At 34.0% G+C, this 24,194-nt stretch overlaps 1 protein-coding gene across 3 annotated transcripts in view; it reads left to right on the top strand.

Moving 5' to 3' along the window:
- The window catches only part of TMTC3 (transmembrane O-mannosyltransferase targeting cadherins 3), a 53,922-nt gene that overhangs the window by 2,392 nt on the left and 27,336 nt on the right, over positions 1–24,194 (top strand). For all 3 annotated transcript variants that reach the window (XM_003927862.4, XM_010338477.3, XM_010338476.3), the window contains exons 2-7: positions 4,014–4,230; positions 9,209–9,427; positions 10,502–10,601; positions 17,329–17,444; positions 17,888–18,060; positions 23,355–23,607. In XM_003927862.4, coding sequence (XP_003927911.1) covers positions 4,042–4,230; positions 9,209–9,427; positions 10,502–10,601; positions 17,329–17,444; positions 17,888–18,060; positions 23,355–23,607 — 1,050 coding nt within the window. In that variant the 5' untranslated portion in view covers positions 4,014–4,041. The remainder of the gene's footprint in view (positions 1–4,013; positions 4,231–9,208; positions 9,428–10,501; positions 10,602–17,328; positions 17,445–17,887; positions 18,061–23,354; positions 23,608–24,194) is intronic.

Genomic DNA, 24,194 nt, shown 5'->3' with positions numbered 1-24,194 from the left:
TTGTAGCCTAGATCTCAGTGACAATCATAAACTAAAAGCAAAATCTTATCTAAATTTTATTCTTTAACTTATTCTAACAATATTTTTTATCTTGTTCCCTGTGCTAGGCACTGGGGATACAGCAGTGAACAAGTCAGCTGTGACTTGAACGAGTCAACTAAGTTTTCATGCGTTGTGGCCTGTTTGTCCCTAACTGTGAATTGGGAAATTTAACTCAAGTTCCAGTTCAGTAACTCACTATATGTTTTTGAGGAAAACTGCCAAAACTCTATTATTTTTCATCAGATTTTCTGTATCAGTCAGATTTCATCAAGAATTGGGACTTCACAATTTTATAGGTGGCCGATTACAAGAACACTTGTCTGGACCTGCCTTTTTCTGCCCTGGACTTTTGTGAACAGTTTTATCTGTTCAAAATCACTTCACAAGAAAGCCTCACCTTTTATAATTGCTTACTTTTGTACTCTGTAGCAATGAATTTATATTCCTTAGATGTTACTTTTAATTCCTTTTTGCTGACTTATCAAGAAAATTCATAGTAGCTTACTTCTTCAATCTCTAAAATAAAGCATGGCCATTTTGTATCCATTATGTATCCTAAACATTTTGTTTTGCCTTATTTTCATGGACAGGAGTGAGTATGCAACAAGCAGACACTTGCCTTCTTTCAACATGAGGAACTGGAAAGATTAGTAGGGAGTCTGTGAATACAGACTTTGCAGGCCAAAGTTTTACAAAATTTAAACATGATAGTTTGCCATTCCTGTAAAAGATGATTTAATGATAATGAAATTGAGAGGACTTCTCAGTTTCCCAAGAAGTTAAACTAAGAAGACTTTTCTGAATATATATTTCCAGATTCATATAATTTTTTTCTGTAGGTTTATTGTTTGCACAGTTTTACAATTAAATTATTACAAGAAGTGAACACATATACAATTGTGGTGCAGGAATTGTTTTTAGTTTTATATATCTATAATGTAGCTCATGTGTAATCTTTGTAAACCAAAAAGTAAGAAAGGTCTCAATCAACTTAGAAATTTATTTTGCCAAGGTTAGGGACATGCCCAAAAGAAATAAACACTGAATCACTGAAACAGTCTGTAGTCTCTTCCTTTCTCTAAGATGATTTTGAGGGCTTCAGTATTTAAAAGGGAAAAATCCAATGGGGGGAGGAAAAAGGGTAAACACAGTAATCCGTGTCCACATGTTGCAAGAGAATAAGAGCAGATGGAGAATAAATATTATGTATTTTTGTGGGCTAGTAAATCAGCATTTTACATAAGATAAGGTTAATAAAGTAGCTACCTGTGAAGATATTTAACATTTTATTTACAGCTATCTGCTTAAGAACAAAAGGAGAGAGAGTTTCTTGCATGACTCAGCTTTCAGCCTATTTTTTTTTTTTTTTAGGCATAATGAATTGGGATTCCAAGTTTTATTTTCCTTTCACATTTCTAATTGCACTTGGATTTTGTGTACATATATAGTAACATCCCATTTTTGTAAGCAAACAGAAATCAGTCATCCCATCCACTTAAACTGTGCATCTGTGAGTCCGCTTCTGTGCCTAGGAAAAACCAGAAGTTCTCACAACTAACACAAATAGTGTCACATGTTTACGATAATGGCCCCAGTGAACCATGTCCCCCTCTATCTATCCCTTTGTGTAAATCTTTCTCTTACCCGCAACCTCTACTTTGCAGATGACTCTCAGATGTAACCTAAGATGACTCCACAACTGAGCTCATGACATGCTCTGTCTCCCTCTTATGCTACGCTCCTTTGGGGAGTCTTAAAAATTCTGTTATCTTGGTCCTTTTATAACTTTTTCCCCATGATTCAGGATGTACCTTGCTTGAATAATAATTTTAAAAATATGCATTAAATAGAGCCTTATGAAGAGCATGTGCAGTGAATCTTGTCCTATTGTCTTGAGATCATCATTTAAGAAGCCCAAGCTAACCTGTTAGAAGATATGACAGTAAGTAGCAGAGACTAGCTTTCAAAGCTGAGAAATCTATCCTTTAAAAGCCATCCAGCCCTAGTCAACCCACAGGATAACTATAAGCACATGAGTGACCCCAGGCACAACTAACAGAAGAACCAAATACATACATACCTATATATTTGTATATATGTATCAAATAAACATATTTATATTGAAGAATTGAATTAATTTGAATGTGTTCATTTTTAAGTACTTCAGATACCTAACTTAACAAGGAAAACTTTCTCAAGTAAAACTTTAAGTAAAGAACGGCTTAAATTTAGGAAATAAAACTATAGCAAATCCCAAGTTCTTATAAAAATTCCAATACTATTTGTATGTTTAGCTAAATTATACTTTTCAATTATAGTTATAAATCTACAAATTACTTAGTAGTTTATTATACATATTATTATATATTTTAAAATTATAGTTACACAGCTACTGTATCAGTCTCCAGGATGTCAGATTCTCTTAAAGGTTGCAGTTAACTTTTAGAAAATCAGATGCCTAATTTAATATTGTGTTTATTCATATTATTATATATTTTTAAATTATAGTTATGCAGCTAACTTACCAAAGTCTCCAGGATGTCAGATTCTCATTGCAAGTACTCTAAAAATTAGACCTAAATTATTCCCATATAAACTTTAAAGGTTTTTTTCCCAAAAATACTTTAAAGCATTGAAACCACAGGTTTAATTTACTTTTTTTCTTTTATTAGTTTCAAACTTTACTGTGGTTAGAACATTTAACCAAACAACAGTTTGTCACCCAAAGTGAATTGATGTTAGCAAGTCAGTGATCTGAGATTATTTATGGGAAGAGGGTTTCTGACCTGTGCACAAAACTTGATTTTTACCTACCCGAAGATAGATATCCTGAGTTGATTCATTAGGTTTTACTAAATTATAACATTTATATATAGCTGTTTTATATTGGATCCCATTTCCTGATTTGTGTATCTGTGTTTCTTAATATACTGACTCATTTTACTAGTGTACCTTCTCTCCTAGTTTCTTGAAAAGGAATATCAGCGGTAAATTGTTTGAGACCTTAAATGACTTACGTTTTTATTCTACTTTCTCACCTGGGAAATTTAGGTTTATTAATACAGAATTTTAGTTTAGAAATCATTATTTCTCAGAAATTTGAAGCATTACTCTTTATTATTTTGGAAGGAAATTTTGTTTCGTTTCTAGCTTGTAGCATTTTTGGTGAAAAAAAAAAATGACTTGTGATTCCTGATTCTTATTGGAACCTTTTTTATTTCCAGAAGCTTTTAGAACCCTGTTTGTTTTCAGTGTTGTAAAGTTTTATAGAATTTTGTGCCCAGTAGAAGAGGGATAGAAGGTCTCAACCTAAAATACATAGACAGACTTTTACTTAACTTTTGTTTTCTTTTTTTTTTTTTTTTTTTTTTTGAGGAGGAGTTTCACTCTTGTTACCCAGGCTGGAGTGCAATGGCGCGATCTCGATCTCGGCTCACCGCAACCTCCGCCTCCTGGGTTCAGGCAATTCTCCTGCCTCAGCCTCCTGAGTAGCTGGGATTACAGGCACCCACCACGCCCAGCTAATTTTTTGTATTTTTAGTAGAGACGGGGTTTCACCATGTTGACCAGGATGGTCTCGATCTCTTGACCTTGTGATCCACCCGCCTCAGCCTCCCAAAGTGCTGGGATTACAGGCTTGAGCCACCGCGTCCGGCTAACTTTTGTTTTCATTATGCTGCCTTTGTTCTCACTTGTGTCCCTGTTATCATAGACCCTATGTTTTAAATAATCCACAAAGGAAATCTCCAGTCTTCTGCCTTGGAACAGTAGAGAAGATTACTTGGCTTTATCCAGTTAGAGAGGGGGGTGAATTTCAACAAGGTGATTCACTTATACTTCTTTCAAGTGGATGGCATTTTAGCTGAGCTTTTCTCTGGAGAATTAGTATGCAATTACTTATCCAGCTACTAAAATTGAACTTACCTGAAATAAATATATTGCTTATTTTATCTTCATGATTTTTTTTCCAGTTTTTGTCCAGAAGTGCTTGTAGAAAAGATGGCTGATGTTAACCTCAAAGAAATAACCTTAATAGTAGGTGTGGTTACTGCCTGTTATTGGAACAGCCTTTTTTGTGGTTTTGTTTTTGATGATGTTTCAGCAATACTGGATAACAAAGACCTGCATCCATCCACACCTTTAAAAACTTTATTTCAAAATGACTTCTGGGGAACCCCCATGTCTGAGGTAAGTAATTACTTATATATTATTTGTTCATGTCTCAGATTTTGAAATATTTTGGTATTTTATTACTTCTAATTCTTTATCAACATTATCGTCATAGTAATTACAGATTTTTTACCCTAAAATTTTTATATGAGACATAATATGTATGTAATAAATTGAACAGGAAGTTGAGGATGATGTTATCTTCTTTAAAGCAGAATACTTGATTATTTTGTTTGTGTACCTTGACTTCTGTTTTTTGTGTTTTTTTTTTAAATTTTAACTTTTATATACCAGGTTACATATGCAGGTTTTTTATGTGGGTATACTGTGTGATGCTGAGGTTTGGGGTACAGATTTTTCACCCAGACTGTGTATAGTACCCAATAGATAGTTTTGACTTAACTTCTTAAAAATAATACATAAGTGTGAAAACCAAAGGTATAGGGAGAATAATAGTTGTAATAAAAGCCTATTTCTTGCTAATTGACTTTATTTTTTTTTTCTGTCTTATGAGTAAGGCAAAAGAGATGTGATCTATTTCAACATTTTAAAATACATCAACGTCAATATAAAGAGATAAGACTTTAAGGGTAAAAATAGTAACTACACATATTGCCAATTTCTCTTGCAGAAAAAGTAGTTTTCAAAAATTATAAATCTTGTCTTACCTCTTACATAATATTTACGTTTTATATTGAGAACTCAAAAGTTTAGTTCAATAATTTAATATTTTATTCATCTATTTGGTTCATTTTTATTAGGGTATTTTTACCGTTTTGAAGGTCACTATTAAACTGATTAAACCCTTGTCAGCCTGAGATCATATAGATAGGGTTCTAATTTTAGTTCTGTCATGTATTAGCTGTGTAAAACAGATGAGAATACATTTTTTAGATGGAAAGTCATTTTCCTGATCGTAAAAGATGATAATACTTTAAGAATAAATAAATGAATTACTTTATGTATCTACAGTGCGTGGCACATAGATACTGACTAAATTGTTGAAACATAACATGTAAACACTCTGTAATATTAATAGTTTGTTTCTCGGTCATTGTGGCCTCTTTTTCCATTCCCCAAATTTGGAAGCCTCTCAAGGTTAGGAATGGAATCTTTCATTCCTCTGATCACAAGCACATAATAATTATTTTTGTCTTATTTAGTAAGAAAACCTTATTCGCCTTTTTGTTCACCCTATTCTAGCTTTTGAAAAAATATCTTTTGATAATAAGGGGAAAATATGGCCCTACTGTACATTATTCTAGACAGCTTATTCTCCTTTACCCCTACCTTTGATCCCCAGAGACCTTCAGAAGTATATGTCCATTCCCTCAGTTTATGCTAGTATCTGTTGTGATTTTAGTCATAATGTTGAGGTTTTGAACTGATAGTTTAGCTGGCCAGATTAAATGGTCTCATTTTCTATATTAGGCTGTTCTTGTATTGCTATGAAGAAATACTTGAGACAGGGTAATTTATTAAAAATAAAAATAAATAAAAAAATAAAGAGGTTTTATTGGCTCAGGGTTCTACCGCTGTATAGGAAGCATAGCAGCATCTGCTTCTGGGAGGCCTCAAGAAGCTTCCAGGAATGGTGGAGGGTGAAGCGGGAGCAGGTATTTCACATGGCAAAAGTAGGAGCAAGAGAGCCAAGTGGGAGGTGCTACACATTTTTACACAGCCAGATCTCACAAGAACTCATTATAGTGAATACATTACTAAGGAGGGTGTTGCTAAACCATTCATAAGAAATCCACCACCATGATCCAATCATTTCCCACCAGTCCCCACTTCCAATATTGGGGATTACATTTTGATATGAGAGTTGAGCAGTGACACACGTACATATCGCATACTGTGGTGTCAGTGATCCAGTTAGTGATTTTCTTAGCTTTGCAGACTGAAAATTTGATTTTGTTCAGAGAGCCTATAAGCAAACAGACTAAGAAAAAGACTCATATTATGCTCTGACAGAATGGATGGGCAAACTAGAATAACAGTTTATTAAAACTGAAAAGTGTAATTTCCTTGTATTTTCTTTTGGGCATATTCTCTCCCTGTAGGCAAATGTGACATTAGGGGAAATTATTCTAGATAGTTCTTAGGTGTCATAGGTTTTATAATAAGCCTGGAATGAGCATTTTCAAAGATCTAATTGTTGATGTCATCAAGTAATGATAGCTTAAGATACATATGTCTACATGTATCTTACAGGAATTTTTGTGCTAATGTAGGTCTAAAAAAACACATTTTGGGTTTAGGACATGCTCCTAAGCTATCTGAGTACTGCCATATTAAGGGTCTTTGGACTCCCATGAACCTCTCTGTGTTTAGATGATGTCTTTAGTGGGCTTATTCTATAGTTATGTCATAGTCTGTTTATTGATTGTTCACTGGATTACAACCCTGACTGCCATATTAGAATCTGCCTGGTGCATTTAAACAATAAAAACATATTTCTAAGGTTCTATCCAAACCTATTTCAGGTAATCTCAGAGTGGGATGTAGGTATCAATATATTTGTCTTATTCTGTATGTTTGTGTGTTTAGTTGTTTTGTGTGGGAGGGAGGGTGAGGCTTTTTGTTTTAAGTCATCCAGGTGGTTATTTGGTTTATCCATAGCTGAAGGCCAGGATACTGCAATAAGCCACCTTCTCTGGCATTTGGCCTATAAAGTACCTTGTGTTAAGGTAATCTCTGCAGATATCCTATCTCATTATGATTTTGCCATTCCTTTATTGAGATTCATATTAACAGGGAGCTGTTAGCTTATTCATTCATTATACTGTTTTGTATTTTTATTGCCAACTAATATAGGTAATTAAGTTTTGCTTTAATATGCCTGAAAGTAGTAATGATCTGAATTGCGTGATTCATAGTGGCTCTAGGTGTTTTCACAAAGTAAACTTGATATCTGATAGGCTGATGATTATTTGTCACAGTGGAATCTTGGATTCTTAATGATTTATGTGAATAATTAGTTATGTTAATAATTGGTCTATTAGTTGGTCATCACCTACAGTATATTTATCTCTAATAAACCTAACTGAACAATTACGTGTACTGCAATTCAAAATATATATTTCCTTCTACTTTCTGACTACATCCTTTCACCTAGAATATTCCATTGTAGCCACAGTGACATTTTAGATACTGAAAAGGGTTTCTAGAGTCCTTTACTACTTTCTGGTACAAATCATATCAATTCAATACAGTGCCTTAAAAATAGCTTTGTGTCCCTGAGATGAAATTTGAATGATGTAGAGGAATTAGGCAAGCAGGAAAGAGCTTTCTAAGTAGATAGAACATTGTGGAGTATATATTCAGTACAGAGATACTAAAATGTTCCTAATTTCAAGATGGGAAATATTTATTCTTGTGTTTCCTAATGTTCCCTAGTAAGGATAAACAGGCTTCAGTCTATACTTGTGTGCCAAGGAGTTACTGCAAAATATGATAAGTAGAAGAGCAAAGAAGCTGAGTATGGATGCCTGTGTTAGTCTGTTTTGCATTACTGTAAAGGAATACTTGGTAATTTATATGGAAAAGATGTTTATTTGGCTCATGGATCTGTACACTGTACAAGCAGGACATCATTATCTGCTTGGCTTCTGGTGAGGCCTTGAAAGTTTTACCCCCTGTAAAAGGTGAAGGGGGAGCAGATGTATCTCATGGTGAGAGACCGAGCAAAAGAGAGGGGAGGAGGTTCCAGGCTCTTTTTAGCAACCAGCTCTCACATGAACTCATTACAGTGGGGAAAACACCAGTCTGTTCATAAAGGACCACCCCCAATGACCCAAACATCTCCCACCAGGCCCAACCATCAACATTTCAACCTCTTCACATTTCAGCATGAGATATGGAAGGGGAACAAACATCCAAATGATGTCACTGCCCTTTGTATGAAACTACAAAAAATAACTTGATTAATATTTTATACATATTTGAACTGTGTGTTTTATTAAATCTGGTTTGATTTTGTCTCTTAGGGAAAGAAATTTTTCTGATTAAATGTAACATAGTTTAAAAAGAAAGTCAGTACTTCACTTGAAATTTGATTTATTGCCAAAAGAGAATGAATACCCAAAGAAAAGTGTCTATTTTCATATTCTAAGAAAGTTTTTGCTCTTACATTACTCTCTGTAATTTGGGAATTTCTAGTTTAATATATTCAAATTTATACATTATGGAGATGTTTTTCGTGAAACAACTAGACAGTACCTTTTTGAGCCATTGCTATTTTAATTGAACTGATAGGTATTCTGTTCTTATATTTCTTTTTGAAGATCTACCCAGTAGCTACATAAACTTTTGTGTTGGTAATAGATAGGGAGGCAGGTTTTGGAGAGAATCCTATGCTCCAGCTTGACCAATGCTGGTATTGTCTTACTATTTTTAAAAATTGTTACATTGGGGCCGGGCACAGTGGCTCATGCCTGTAATCCCAGCACTTTGGGAGGCCGAGGCAGGTGGATCACAAGGTCAAGAGATCGAGACCATCCTAGTCAACATGGTGAAACTCCGTCTGTACTAAAAATACAAAAACTTAGCTGGGCATGGTGGCGCGTGCCTGTACTCCCAGCTACTCAGGAGGCTGAGGCAGGAAAATTGCCTGAACCCAGGAGGCGGAGGTTGCGGTGAGCCGAGATCGCACCATTGCACTCCAGCCTGGGTAACAAGAGCAAAACTCTGTCTCAAAAAAAAAAAAATTGTTATATTGAAGAGGAATTAATCAAATGTCCTTTTACTGTTAATTCTCTGACCACTGTATATAGAAGGAGGAAATTACCTTGTTTGTGGACTAAGGAGAAATAGAAAAACCCAGATTATAAAACTATATTCAATTTTTGTGTTACTCTTAGGACATTCCATATTTTATTGTTATTTCTTAGTAAAATGTAGTTATTAATATCTTTAATAGTAAATGCAATGATGAGCTTTTGTACCCTGTTGGACCAAGGTACATTAATAATCACTGATTGTTTTTTCCTTTTAGGAGAGAAGCCACAAGTCTTACCGTCCCTTAACAGTATTGACATTTCGCTTAAATTATTTGTTAAGTGAACTAAAACCAATGTCATATCATCTCCTGAATATGGTTTTTCATGCTGTGGTTAGTGTGATATTTCTCAAAGTGTGCAAACTTTTTCTGGACAACAAGAGTAGTGTGATTGCTTCTTTACTTTTTGCAGTGCACCCAGTACACACAGAAGCAGTAAGTAAAACTGTGAATTGACTTTTTTTCTTTTTTCTTTCTTTTTTATTTTTTTTTCAAATCCTGCAGTGATTATAATGGTATATATTTTTAAGAAAAAAAAATTTAACCCTGACTTTAATAGAAATATTTGAAGGCTCTTAAATTTGTAAAATCTTAACTTTCTAGTACACAAAGTCTAACTTCCTACTGTGTAAAATTTTTAAATTAATTTTTGAAACAAACATTTTTTCATTCAAGAACATAAAAATCTGTTTAGAGACATATATATGAATACAGTTCTTTGCTCACTTTTTTTAATGAATACTAATTTAAAAGGACTTTTTACAGTTTATTGTCTTTTTAAACTTTAGTTTTCAGATTTATTATGGGATGTAACTTTTTGAATTAATGATACGTTTGTATGTTAACACTCATATTTTAAGAAAATATGTAAGGACTTAAATTCTAGATATCGTACCATATTTAAGTAGTCACCATTGGAGAAAGCTAGATAAAGAGTACACAGAATTTCTACTAGTTTTGAAACTTCCTGTAAGTCTTATTATTATTCAAGGTAAGTTAAAAAATAATTAAAACTAGGCTGGGCGTGGTGGCTCAAGCCTGTAATCCCAGCACTTTGGGAGGCTGAGGCGGGTGGATCACGAGGTCAAGAGATTGAGACCATCCTGGTCAACATGGTGAAACCCCGTCTCTACTAAAAATACAAAAAATTAGCTGGGCATGGTGGCACGTGCCTGTAATCCCAGCTACTCGGGAGGCTGAGGCAGGAGAATTGCCTGAGCCCAGGAGGCGGAGGTTGCGGTGAGCCGAGATCGCACCATTGCACTCCAGCCTGGGTAATAAGAGTGAAACTCCGTCTCAAAAAAAAAAAAAAAATTAAAACTGTTAGATTCACTAATAAATTTCTATTTATGTAAGAAAGATACACAAATTCGCCACCTGAGGGCACCCAAAGAATGTTCAGAAATGTGCACTTGAAAGGTTACAGAAATTAAACTTTTTACTAGTATATATAGTAATTTTTCAAGATATTTTTTATTAATACGAAGCCCCTTCCTTTTTCCTTTCTAGGTAACAGGAGTTGTAGGAAGAGCAGAACTTTTGTCATCTATCTTTTTTCTAGCAGCTTTTTTGTCATATACCAGATCAAAAGGACCAGACAATTCCATAGGTAAATGTCTAACATTTTATTTTTTTTTACCAGCACTAAAACTTGGATCAAGGAATTTTTATTTACTCCAAGCTCTTCTTGTAATACATTATATTCCACACTTGGGATTTATGTTTACCTATTGTTTTACTTTAGCATGTATGAAAATATGAAATATGTAACACTGCTGTTTTTAAGAAGTTTGTGTATAGCTTATATTGTTATCATGAGCTAATAAATTTTATATATTCTAATTTTAAAATCCAAATAACCTTAGAATAGAAGAGTTTTAGACTTAGTCCTAGTTTCTTCTTTTGGTATCTATAAATGATATAGGTACCAGCATTTCAATTGTCTTTCAATAAATAACACCTGGTAGACTGATATTGTTTAGGCAAGGTTAAAAGCCTGCTAGAGTATAACTTTTATTGTGTGTCGATCATAACTATTTATTGAGCTCTTACCTTGTGACCACGTACCCTGGAAACTTCTTTGTATATGTTAGCTCATTAGTCTTAATGATGTCTGCAATTGTCAGAAAACAAGTTCCAGGCAATAAAAATGATTTTTACAGTGTGGGCAGAGTGGGCACAAACCTTTATTTGATTCCTCTTAAAGTTTAAGTTCTTGGGATGGAGGGGGGATTTTCTCACTGTAGTTCCCAGGTACCCATGACAAGAAGCTTAGTTTTATGTGTGGAAACTGAGGTTGAAGAAACACATGATTTAGCCAAACATCTTAGAGTGTTCTGGATTTGTAATGTAAGTAGGTTTGCTCTTGCTACTCTGCATAATGCCTTCTTATAAACAGTTTGAGTGGCAGCCTAGCATAGTAGTTAAAAGCATGGACTAAGAAGTTTGGTTTCAAATTCTAACTCCACTGTTTATTTACTGGCCCCATTCACTGTAATAGGTCGGGAGATTAACCTCTTTGTGCTTTCATTACTTTATCTGTTAAATGTGCATAATAATAGTCCCCTCAGGCACCTAGAAATAGAAATTCCATTTGACCCAGCAATGCCATTACTGAGTATATATCCAAAGGATTATAAATTGTTCTACTGGAAGGACACATGCACATGAATGTTCATTGCAGCACTGTTTACAATAACAAAGACTTGGAACCAACCCGATTGACCATCGATGATAGACTGGACAGGAAAAATGTGGCACATATACACCATGGAATACTATGCAGCCATAAAACAATGAGTTCGTGTCCTGTGTAGGGACATGGATGAACCTGGAAACCATCATTCTCAGCAAACTGACACAAGAACAGAAAATCAAACACCGCATGTTCTCACTCATAGGCGGGTGTTGAACAGTGAGAACACATGGATACAGGGAGGGGAGCATCACATACTGTGGTCTGTCAGGGGGAACTAGGGGAGGAGCAGCGGGGATTGGGGAGTTGGGGAGGGATAACATGGGGAGAAATGCTAGATAGAGGTAATGGGGAGGAAGGCAGCAAACCACACTGCCATGTGTGTACCTATGCAACAATCTTACATGTTCTTCACATGTTAAAATTCAGCATGCTTCGTATTTTTTAGGGGTACATGGTGTTTTAAAAATAAAGAAATGTAAAAAAAATAATAAAATTAAAAAAAATAATAATAGTCCCCCAGCTGTGCAGTACATCATGCAGTAAGAAGTAGTTTAGTAACTAATATGGAATTGCAAGCCAATATCCTCTTTAAGTACCATCTTCACCAAAGCCTGAATGGTAAACTTAGAAAATACTGTGGCCTGCAGGATTATAATCAGGCTCTTGATTACCTGTCTAATCATGTCTTCTGCCATTCTTAACCTAGCTCTCTTCACTATAGCTAGATAGACCTTCTTGCTGTTCTTAAAAAGGCAGAGCACCCACCTTTATACCTGCATTTCCCTTTATTGAATTTTCTTCTCTTAGATCTTTATGTTTATCAGTCCTCAGCTTCTTAAGCTGAGGATTCTATTTCTGTCTTAGAAAAGCCTTCCCTCTTCTAACTGAAATAGCCTTTACCATATCATATCTTTTGTTCCAAATACCTGTACTTGGTGCTTTTTAATGATTTCTTATTCACAATTCTGGTATCTTGCCTGATTTTTAAAAAAATTGCATATTTGAAATTCTTGATCTGTCTCTTTAATTCTGATTTAGATAGTATATGTTAATTTGTTCTCTCTGTTTGATGATTGTTGTACCCTTCAGATATTTAGTTATTTTGGCTTGGGAGCTCAAGCCACATATTCTTCTAAAGTTATAAAGCACTGTGCCTGTTTAAAGGAAAAGGCCAGGGTTATTCTTTGTTCGCCCTGTGATTCTGAAGGGATGAAAGGAATTATAAACCAGGATCTAAAGTTCCACTTTCCGCAGAGCTACTGTGGATCACTGTTGTTCCTGCCAGTGCTACTAGGCACACTCTGTGGTTTCTTTAAGAGAATCAGCATGAAGAGGCCAGTCCATCATTTCTCTGCATTTAAGTGGTAACTAGGTAGAAATTACTACTTAGGAGTGATTGGTTCGTTTGTACCTTTTGAAAAAAAAGTCTACCTCTTACTCCATCAAGACTTCTGAAGTGCTCTGATTTTACCTCTGAAACACCCACTAACCATTGTAGCTGTGTATTTCTTCAGTAATGGAGCAGGTAGCGATCTATCCAAAGTAGTCAGGAAAGGATAGAAAAAAGATTAAGAAAAAATTCTCACTCTTGTCTTCTGCTTTAAATGTAATTTCTCATAACACTCGCAGAACCACACATGCTTAAGATAACCTCGAAATGCCAAGGAGTATTTTTTTTGTCTTTTTACAAAAACAAAAACAAAAGTGTCTTAGAAACCATTTTTCCCTCTCACTTAACCTTTTTCTAGGGTTGATTTTTGATGGACCAACAGGTGAAGCTAGTTCCCCATTTGACTGAAACAAGAACAGAATAATGTTGTTTTCTATACCTTTAACTTACATTTCTGAAAATACTCGTTTCTAACCTGAAAATAGGTAGTTTACATTTTTCTTTTGTTTATTGTTTTCTCACAATAGAATGTGACCTTCATTAGGGTAGGTAACTTTTTCTTCATTTTTTTGATCCTCATTTCCTAGAATGATTCCTAGATTACAGTAGGTGTTTAGTATGTGTATATTGAAGAAGTAAGTGAATTATTTTAAATTCTAAATATTTTAAATTCTAATTGAAAAAAAATTTTAAAACCTACCTTGAACCTCTCTTTATCCTCTTAACTACTGGGATGCTTTGTACTCAGTAATTTTACCATTGAAGCCACAGTTTCCACATCATCTTTCTATTCCCTGTTGTATCTAGTGTACACTGTCCTGTACAAAGGTTTTCAAGTTGTAATTATTTATAATCACTTTAACTTTTTTTTTTAATGAACTTATAGCACTTTATTGCATGGATGTGTCATGGTTTATTTAACCAGCCCCTAATTGATGAAAAATTAGAGTGTTTCCATTCTTTTTTTTTTTTTTTTTTCTTTTTCTGATACAGTGTCTCCCTCTGTTGCCCAGGCTGTAGTGCAGTGGTGTGATCTTGACTTACTGGAACCTCTGCCTCCTGGGTTCAAGCAATTCTCCTGCCTCAGCCTCCCAAGTAGCTGGGATTACAGGCATGCGCCACCATGCCCTGCTTTTTTTTTTTTTTTTTTTTTTTTTTTTTTTTTTTTTTGTATTTTTAGTAGAGGTGGGGTTTCACCATGTTGGCCAGTCTGGTCTTGAACTCTTTTTTTTTTTTTTTTTTTTTGCATTTTAGGTTTTGGGGTACATGTGAAGAACATGCAAGATTGTTGCATAGGTACACACATGGCAGTGTAGTTTGCTGCCTTCCTTCCCCTCACCTATATCTGTCATTTCTCCCCATGCTATCTCTTCCCACCTTCCCACCCCCCGTCCCTCCCCCATTTCCCCGCAACAGACCCGTAGTGCTCCCCTCCCTGTGTCCATGTGTTCTCATCGTTCAACACCCACCTATGAGCGAGAACATGCAGTGTTTGATTTTCTGCTCTTGTGTCAGTCTGCTGAGAATGATGGTTTCCAGGTTCATCCATGTCCCTATCAAAAACGATGAGTTCGTGTCCTTTGTAGGGACATGGATGAACCTGAAATCACTTTAACTTCTATATTATTCATGTCTCATACCCTTTTTGTAAGCATGATCATCCAATTTCAAGGCCTTTACACTTGATTTTTTATTTCTTCAGGTTTCTGCTTAAGTATCCACTTAAATGTCATCATTAGCACCACTCATCTTTCCCAGTGGTGCTATTTTTATTTCCCTTCATCCTCTTTTTTCTCTGTAACACTTACACTTTGTCACCATTTGACAAACTATATCATTACTTGTTTGATTGTCATCTATCTCTTCCCTGTACCCTTGAAATGTAGTAGATACTTAAAATGACTGTTTGAATAAGTGATTGCTGAAGATGTGTTTCTTTTACATATGTAGAGTCAGTTGAGAAGCCTGTAGTTTGAAATGGAAATGGATCTAAGCGTCCTTAACTTATTTACCAGGTGTACGTATTTTGGACAAAATCACGTGGTAACTTTAACCACAGAGTTCTTATTATAAAATCAAAGTGTTCATATGTATATAGTAATATTGTCACTAGAGGTTGAAGAACTGAAGTGATTGGTTTCAGTAAGGCATTTGTGTTTATTACTCTTAGTTGCTGAGATTGAATCCAGGGTTATAAAAGGTTAAGTCTTTGCTTTTTCTTCCTTGACATAGAAATACAAATTACTAAGAAGCTCTGAATTTAAAATCAGAAGAACCATGTTAAAGTCTTGGTCTCCTTATTCTTTGTTCCTTTTTTTTTAAAAAAAAAACTTTAAAATTCTTTCCTCATCTTAAAATTAGGTATGATTACATTGTGTTTTCACTCCATAGAGTGATTTTAAGATTCAGTGAAATAATATATGCTAAACTGGCTATATAAACTGTTTAAAATGCCTGCTTTCTTTCAAGGCCATTATTTCCTACAAGTTTTTATGTAGACATACACATCCATTCATACTATTCTCTATATCATGCGTCCCCAAACTACGGCCCTCGGGCCGCATGCGGCCCCCTGAGGCCATTTATCCGGGCCCCCGCGGCGCTTCAGGAAGGGGCACCTCTTTCATTGGTGGTGAGAGGAGCTCAGTATGTGGCAGCCCTCCACTGAGGGACAGTGAACTGGCCTCCTATGTAAAAAGTTTGGGGATGCCTGCTCTATATCCTTCATTTACCTAGCTTACTCATCCATATTTCTTTATTCATGCATCCACCTTTCCCACTTTTTCCATGTCCTGTATATCCTTCAAGGTCCAGATGAGGTCCATTCTGTTTCGTAAGTAAGCATCTTCTGATTTCTTCCTCTATGAATTTATTATTGAATTTAGCATTTTGTAGTATAATATGTTAGTATTGATGATTTTGACCTGCTAAGATTTTAAGATTTTTTTTTATTTTTTTAGTATTATTATACTTAGTATCCACACCAGTTTCATGGGTTTGGTTTTTTCATTTATTTCTTTGTTTTTATTTCTTTTTTCTTAGAGTAGTTTTAGTCTGTAGAGTGCTTTGAAAACAATTTCAAAAATAGGTGAATTTCTATATTAAGCCCAATGACAAAAGAAAAAGTATTCAGTTCATGAATTCTGTTCTTGTTTAGATTTAAGTCAATTATTTGAATTTTTGCTTTAGTTAATATTCTTAATAAAATCTGAGGTTATACAGTCATACTACCAGATATTTTTTTAAACTGGAAAAGAAATAGAGGTTATATTTTTTCAAAGAAAACTGAAGCTCAGAAAAGTTGCCCAAACTCACAAGCAAATTAGTAGTAGATACAAAATTACTTTCGAAGTTCATTACTCTTCAATCAAATTACTGCTACATCGTAGGCATTTATTTAATGTCAGTGAAGTACGATTTTCATTTAAATAGCACTTATAGTCTATTGCAAAGTTTTTGACAAATAGTTTTGATTCAAGTGCCTATTGTTAACCACTTTGATTTCAATTTTTATAAGAATGAGATGGACACAGTGGCTCATGCTGGAATCCTGGCATGGTGGGAGGATAGCCTGAGGCCAAGAGTTTGAGACCAACCTGGGTAGCATAGCAAGATCCTGTCTCTAAAGAAATTAAAAAAAAAAAAAAATAGCCAAAGGTGGTGACACATGCCTGTAGTCCTATTTGGGAGGCTGAGGCAGAAGGATTGCCTGAATATCAGAATTCAAGGCTGTAGTTAACTATGTTCACACCATTGTACTTTCTCCAGCCTGAGTGACAGAGTGAGACCCTGTCTAAAGAGAGAGAGAGAGAGAATGGTACCCTACTTTTCCCAATAATTGTAAATTTTAAGTTTTTAATAGTTTATCAATTTAATAAAGTATAAAGATATATATCATAATTTCAGGAATTTGTCTTCATTTCAGATTGATAGTTCATTAATTGTGACACATAAATCTGTAAATTTCTCTTCTCCAAATTCACTGTCCTGTCTTTGTTTTAAAAGTTAGTATTTGATTAAATAATTTTTCTCTCTGTAAAAAATTTTCAGTTCAAATTATACATGTTGATATTTTGCTTTGAATGTATAAAGCAAAAATTATAAAATTTAAATATATTTAAAAGTACATAGTATTTATGCATGGGAAATAGCCCTCATATGGGTATGGAACCACAAGTAAAGTTTAAAGTATCTTTTTTTGATGTTATTAAATTGTTTTCTAAATTTTTATCTTTTCTCAAACTGCAGTATGGACTCCAGTTGCATTGACAGTGTTTTTAGTGGCTGTTGCAACATTGTGTAAAGAACAGGGAATAACAGTTGTGGGAATTTGCTGTGTGTATGAAGTGTTTATTGCCCAGGGGGTAAGCAAAAAATACCAATATATGAATTTTCTTGTTGATATCTTTTATCCTAGTTAAATTAGATTTTATTTATTTTCTAAATGTATCATTACATACATTGGTGTGTTTACCAATAATAATACCAGAAATCATGTTTTATTCTCATACCTACTGAATATTACTTAACATTTTATGACACTTTCAGTGTTTTCATAACTGTATTTTAAGTTTCAATACCGGAATCATTAGGCAGTTTGGAAAAGTATGCAGTAATACTATACAGTACAATTTATTATTGGGTAAGACTATTGAGCTCAGTTGTGTTTGTTATTAGCATCATACATTCTTCCGTATTAATTTTATAGTTATAATTATATCTAATCTTGCAATAGAAAGTACTACAGTATTGAAAACATTGTGGTATATTGTTATTTGTTGCTTAAAACATTTCTTTTCTTTTTCAGTATACTTTGCCATTATTATGTACTACAGCTGGACAGTTTCTCCGTGGAAAGGGTAGCATTCCATTTTCTATGCTGCAGACACTAGTAAAACTCATTGTCTTGATGTTCAGTACATTATTACTTGTTGTGATTAGAGTCCAGGTTATTCAATCCCAACTTCCAGTATTCACCAGGTATGGCATTCTGGTTCTTTATTTTCTCCATTTTTTTTTTTAACTGTGGATTTAAAGTGATCATAAATGTTCCAGAAAGTATTTTATTTACTTTGTTTTTTAACAGTTTTAGTAAGATATAATTAACATTTTTTTAACTGCGTATATTTAAGATATACAGATTGGTAAATTTTGACATATGTATGCCCCCACAATAAAGATAATGAATGACCCATCCCAAACTGGTTAAGTGTTAAGGTTAGTGTTGATTTAGTCTTCTATATCTTTAGTGATTTTTGTCTATTCATTCTGTCAGTTATTGAGAGAACAATGTTGAAATCTCTGGCTGTACTTGTAGATTTCACTATTTCTCCTTGCACTTGTATCGGTTTTTGTTTTATGTGTTTTTGAAGCTCTGCTATTAAGTGTGTAAACAATTAGGATTCTCAGGTTATGTTGAGGAACTGATCCCTTTGTCATTATTTAATGAGTTTCATCCCTAGTAATAGTCTTTACTCAGAAATTCGCTTTGTCTTATCCCACCTATCTTTCGTTAGTGTTATGTGGTATATCTTTTTCCATCCTTTTACTTTTTATCTGTCTATGCTTTTATTTATAAAGAGGATTTCTTGTTGTGTGCATACAGTTGGATCTTCTTTTGTTGTTCTGTCCGATAATCTGACTTTTAAATGGGCTATGTCATCGATTTGTATTTAATATGACTTTTAAATGGGATAGGCACTTAGTCTTACTTTTAAATGGGTTATGTCATTGATTTGTATTTAATATGATTATTGATAAACAGTTTGATGGAAGTCTGTCATCTTGCTAAAATTGTTTTCTCTTTGTCCAATCTATTCTTTGTTCCCTTCCTTTTTCCTCTCTTTCCGCCTTTCTTTGGATCCTTTTTTAATATTTTATTTTATCTCCTTGTTGGCTTATTAGCTATAAATCTTTGTGTTGTTTTAGTATTGCTTTAGGGTTTTAGAATACATCCTCTGCTTATCACAGTTTACCTTCAAGGAATATTCTAATTTCAAATATATACATATATATTTATATATTATAAAAAATATATATATCAGCTTATGTAGCATAAATATATATAATATGCATTTTATATATGTAAAAACTTAGCATTTGTGCAGTTTGCATGTATTTTTCTTGAATATACATTGCTTTAAACAGTTGTCTTAAAGTAACTTAAATAATGAAAAAGTATTTCACATTAACCTTGGAGTTACCATTTTCAGTGTTCTTTATTCCTTTGTTAGGTAAGATTTTTATCTGGTATTATTTTTCCTTTTTCCTGAAGGACTTTCTTTAGCACTTCTTTATTAAAAGTACCTGGTTTTGAAAGATACTTTGTCTGGGTAGAGAATTCTGCACTGACTTTTTCATTCCGTATTCTGAAAATGTAAACCTACTGGCTTCTGGCTTGTATTGTTTTCAGTGGCAAAACCTCTTTCATGCTTATTTTCATGCTAATGTATGTTATATGTATTTTTTCTCTATGCTTATTTTTAGTATTTTCTCTTTACTATTGTTTCTTATATATTTATGTTTCTTATGCTTAGGTTAACTGAGCTTGAAATCCATGGGTTTTAATGTTGTGTAAATTTTGAAAAATGTTTAGCTAATCTTCAAATATTTTTGCCATCTTGTCTTTTTCTTCTCTTTCTTGTGTATCACTTAAGTCTATTTAAGTTTCTTGAAGTTGTACTGATGTTGGTTTTTTCCCTCAAATCATTTACCATTTTTAGTTTGGATAGTCTCTTTTGCTATATCAAGTTCAGTAATCTTTTTTTCCGCAATATCTAATCTACCCTTAATTTTGTCTAAGTTTTTTTTGAGACAAGTCTCACTCGCTGGAGTGCAGTGGCGCAATCTCGGCTCATTGCAACCTCTGTCGCCCGGGTTCAAGAAGTTCTCCTGCCTCAGCCTCCTGAATAGCTGGGATTATAGGCACCTGCCACCATGCCTGGCTAATTTTTGTATTTTTAGTAGAGACAGGGTTTCACCATCTTGGCCAGGCTGGTCTTGAACTTCTGATCTCATGATCCACCCGCCGCGTCCTCCCGAAGTGCTGGGATTACAGGCATGGGCCACTGTGCCCATCCTCGTCTAATTATTTTTTTACCTCAGAATCTGTTTTCATCTCCAGAAGGAAGTCTGATTTGAGTCTTTTATATCTTCTATATCTCTACATGTTCTACTGCTTTAATGTCCTTGCCTACTAATTCTGTCATCTGTGTCATTCCTTGGTCAGTTTTTATTGAATAAATTTTCTCTTCAGTATAGATTGTATTTCTCTGCTTATTTGTATGCCCAGTAATTGTTGAACAGTTGCCATTTGTGAATTTTACCTTAATGTATTCTGTAAATTTTGAGTTTTATTCTGGGATGCATTTAAGTTACTTGGAAAATGTTTTATCCTTCAGTCTTGCTTTTAAGCTTTGTTTTGTGGGACCACAACAGCGTTTAGGATGAGACTAATTTCACTTCACTACTGATGCAAGACCTTTTGACTATTCGATATGAACTATGCATTATGAAGATTGCCACACTGTCTGCCAAGGAACTATTCCTGGCTCTGTATATTTGGGGATTTTTAGCTCTAATACATTCAGGAGGTTTTTTTCTGATTGTATTAGTTTTTCAAAGACTGCTGTAACAAATAATTACAAACTGGATGCCTTAAAACAATAGAAATTTGTTCCGTCGCAGTTCAAGAGGCCAGAAATACAAAATCGGTATGTCAGCACAATTGGCTTCTACTGGAGACTGTGAGGAAGAATTTGTTCCATAAATGTCTCCTAGTTTCTGGTGGTTGCTAGCAGTCTTTGGCATTCCTTGGCTTGTAGCTCCATCACTCCAATCTTCTCTGTCTTCACATTGCCTTTTTTCTAACATATCTCTTTCTTCTCTTTTTATAAGAACCACAGTTGTTGGATTTAGGGCCCACCCTAACCTATTATGACTTCATCTTAACTAATTGTATTGGCAGAAACTATTTTCAAATAAGACCGCATTCTGCAGTTAGGGTAGACATGAATTTTGGAGAAACATGATTCAATCCACTACATCCACCATGGATATTTCCTCACATATATGTGCTTATTTGAACTGATGAATATTGGGCCAGGTGTGGTGGCTCACACCTGTAATTCCAGCACTTTGGGAAACTAAGATGAGTGGATCACTTGAGGTCAAGAGTTCAAGACCAGGCTGGCCAACGTGGTAAAAACTCATTTCTACTAAAAGTACAAAAATTAGCCAGTGTGGTGGTGCATGTCTGATCCCAGCTACTTGGGAGGCTGAGGCACAAGAATCATTTGAACCTGGGAGGCTGAGGTTACAGTGAGCCAAGATGGTGCCACTGTACTCCAGGTTGGGCAACAAAGCAAGACTGTTCCAAAAAAAAAAAAAAAAAAAAAAAACAACCTCATGTTGAAAACTGGAGAGAGACCCTCTGCAGATGTCTCAAGTTCTCTTTCTCAGCAGCTTTCTTCTGTCAGGATTCTGCCTCACTAATCTACCCCCCTGCACTCCTAGGGCTTCCAGCTTCATTTTCTCAATTCATTATGTCCGCTGGGCTCAGCCTGGGTTCCCTCTTACTGTTTTACCAACTAAAAATTCTATCCAGATACTAAACTCTTTCCGGCTAGATCTCCCTTATTTGTTTTTCTTCTCTCAGGTATTAACGTCCTTTTTCATCTTATGCTCAGTATGTTAAAAAAAATACTCTACCTCTTACATAGTTTTTTAGTTGTTTAAGGCTAGAAAACAGAAGATACACTGAATTTAAAGTCTGCATATTATATTTTTCTTCTTTAACATTTAGCCTTTTTTCATTTCACCTGACTTGTCTAAAATTTAAAATGAAATTTATACTATTTTCCTGTTCAATTTTAAGTTATTGGCGTTACTTGCAAGAACTTTTATTTTTAACAAAAGGCTAACGTGGTATTCACGTTATGTTACATGATAGTGCTTTGTTGGCACTAGTTAGAATAAATTTTATTCAGATAATTTTTTTAAAATCCAAAATTGTGTGATATTTTCACGTAACTGTCCTCACTAGCATTTTTTTTTCCTTTAAAGAATAATTAATTTTTAACGTCCTGGATTTTTACCTCTGAGTCTAGCCATGCTAAAATGAACTCATGCAGATATTACAGTATTAGAAACAGAGTAGACTGAATTGTTTATATATAGACTTTGTATTTCCTTCTTTACTTCTTAGTTTCATTTGTTTTGTTCTGTTATTAAATCAGCTATCCTAAATAAGCTGTTAATTTTTAAAACTAAACTCTAAATAGTGAATTATAGATAAAAAGATAACTTTTTATTCAGTTCTGCTGGTTATTTTGAGAATTCAAGTTCAGACTATAATTTTTTTTATGAAAAACAATATGTAAGTTGTAAGATTCAGTATGAAAATTTTGAAATGATACTATTTGTTCAAAAAGTATTTATTTTTATCAGCTATTTGATATGTTTTTAGAAAATCAAGTCAAATAAGTGGTAGCAATTGATTTTTCACTGAGTTATTTTAAAATGAGAAAATGGGTTTTTAAAGTACTATATTATAGCCAACAAAATGTAGAACACAGACTAAACTAATGAAAGGTATTTATGTCATGGCCTGGGAAAAGATAAACTATGATATAAGCTTACATTAGTATTTACTAAGAGAAAACGTAGAACACAAATTATTACATATGCCTACACAGTTACTACTTTGTACTAGAAATTTGGTTTTTAGTTTCTAGGAGTCAAAGAAAAGTGGGAAAAAAGCTTCTAGGTGATACAGTTTTCTCTGTCTATGAAAGGAGAAAAACATACTAGTTTTTAAAGTAAGTAAGCTTAATTTTTAATTAGCATTTAGCTCTAAAAGAAATGTCTCATGTAGGAAAGCATTGGTGAGTGTTTTCAAAAGTGATTCATATGTAACATACAACAATAAATCTTCATTTTGTTACTACTTTTAATCAGAAGGTTTAATGGAACACTTTTGCAGTATTGTAATATTATAGGTACATGTCTAAATTATTCTAATAATAAACAAAAATGAATGACCTGGTTGCCTTTCAAACAATCCTTCATAAATACCACTTCTCTGAAGTAGACATTTCATAAAGTTTTGATATTTTGAACTCTAGCAAGAGTCTGAGCTACATATAACGTATGTCTGTGTCTTCTATTTAATAAGATGATGTATAAAATTTCTTTATAGTTCAGTATTTTATTTATGTAAATAAATTTGTATTTTAAAAGTTTTATTTGTAATCATTGTTTTATTCTTTATACAGGTTTGATAACCCAGCTGCTGTAAGCCCAACTCCTACAAGGCAGCTAACTTTTAACTACCTCCTTCCTGTGAATGCTTGGCTTTTATTAAATCCTTCAGAGCTCTGCTGTGATTGGACCATGGGTACAATACCACTTATAGAGTCATTACTAGATATTCGAAATTTGGCTACATTTACTTTTTTTTGTGTTCTTGGGGCTTTGGGAGTATTCAGTCTCAGATACTCCGGTGATTCCTCCAAGACTGTTTTAATGGTAAGAAACTTCTCTTAACCTTCCAAATGATGTTACATTCAGTTGAATAAGTAAAAAGCTACCTTTAATTCAGCAAAAACAGTTTTTTAGAAGCATGCCTTTCTTTGTTCAACAGTGTCCCAATTTGTAAACATATTTGAGTGTATCCCAAAATTCTCAGTTAATTTGAAGGCATAATTTGACATATATTCAGCATATAAAAATGAAAGCTTACTGACTTTTCCTAAATTGGTGCGAACTCTGAAATCATGAAGGAGCCCTTTTGGGTTTATTTTTTTTTTTTCTGGTTCTTAGCTTTATCCAACTAGATTATACACTTTTTGAAGAAATTGATTATATTATATATTATTTGTTTTCTTGGCAGAGAGAAGAATGTCATGTAAGATACACAACTAGAAATACAGTGCTTTTCAGTTCTTCTGAGCAAGGTTTTTTTATTATACCTTAGATAGCTTTTGCTGTATTCGGAGAACTCTGATTATTTGAAAAGTTTTTTTTTGGTTGGCGGGGGAGTTGTTTTTCTGTACTCTGGGTTTGGTTTTGTTTTGTTTCGTTTTGTTTCTGATTTCTTGCCTGCCTCACTTCAT

The sequence above is a fragment of the Saimiri boliviensis genome, chromosome 7 (assembly GCF_048565385.1).
Source record: "Saimiri boliviensis isolate mSaiBol1 chromosome 7, mSaiBol1.pri, whole genome shotgun sequence".
Classification (NCBI taxonomy): Eukaryota; Metazoa; Chordata; class Mammalia; order Primates; family Cebidae; genus Saimiri; species Saimiri boliviensis.
The sequence above is the reverse complement of the archived record's forward strand: the minus strand, read 5'-3'. Positions and strand labels throughout refer to the sequence as shown.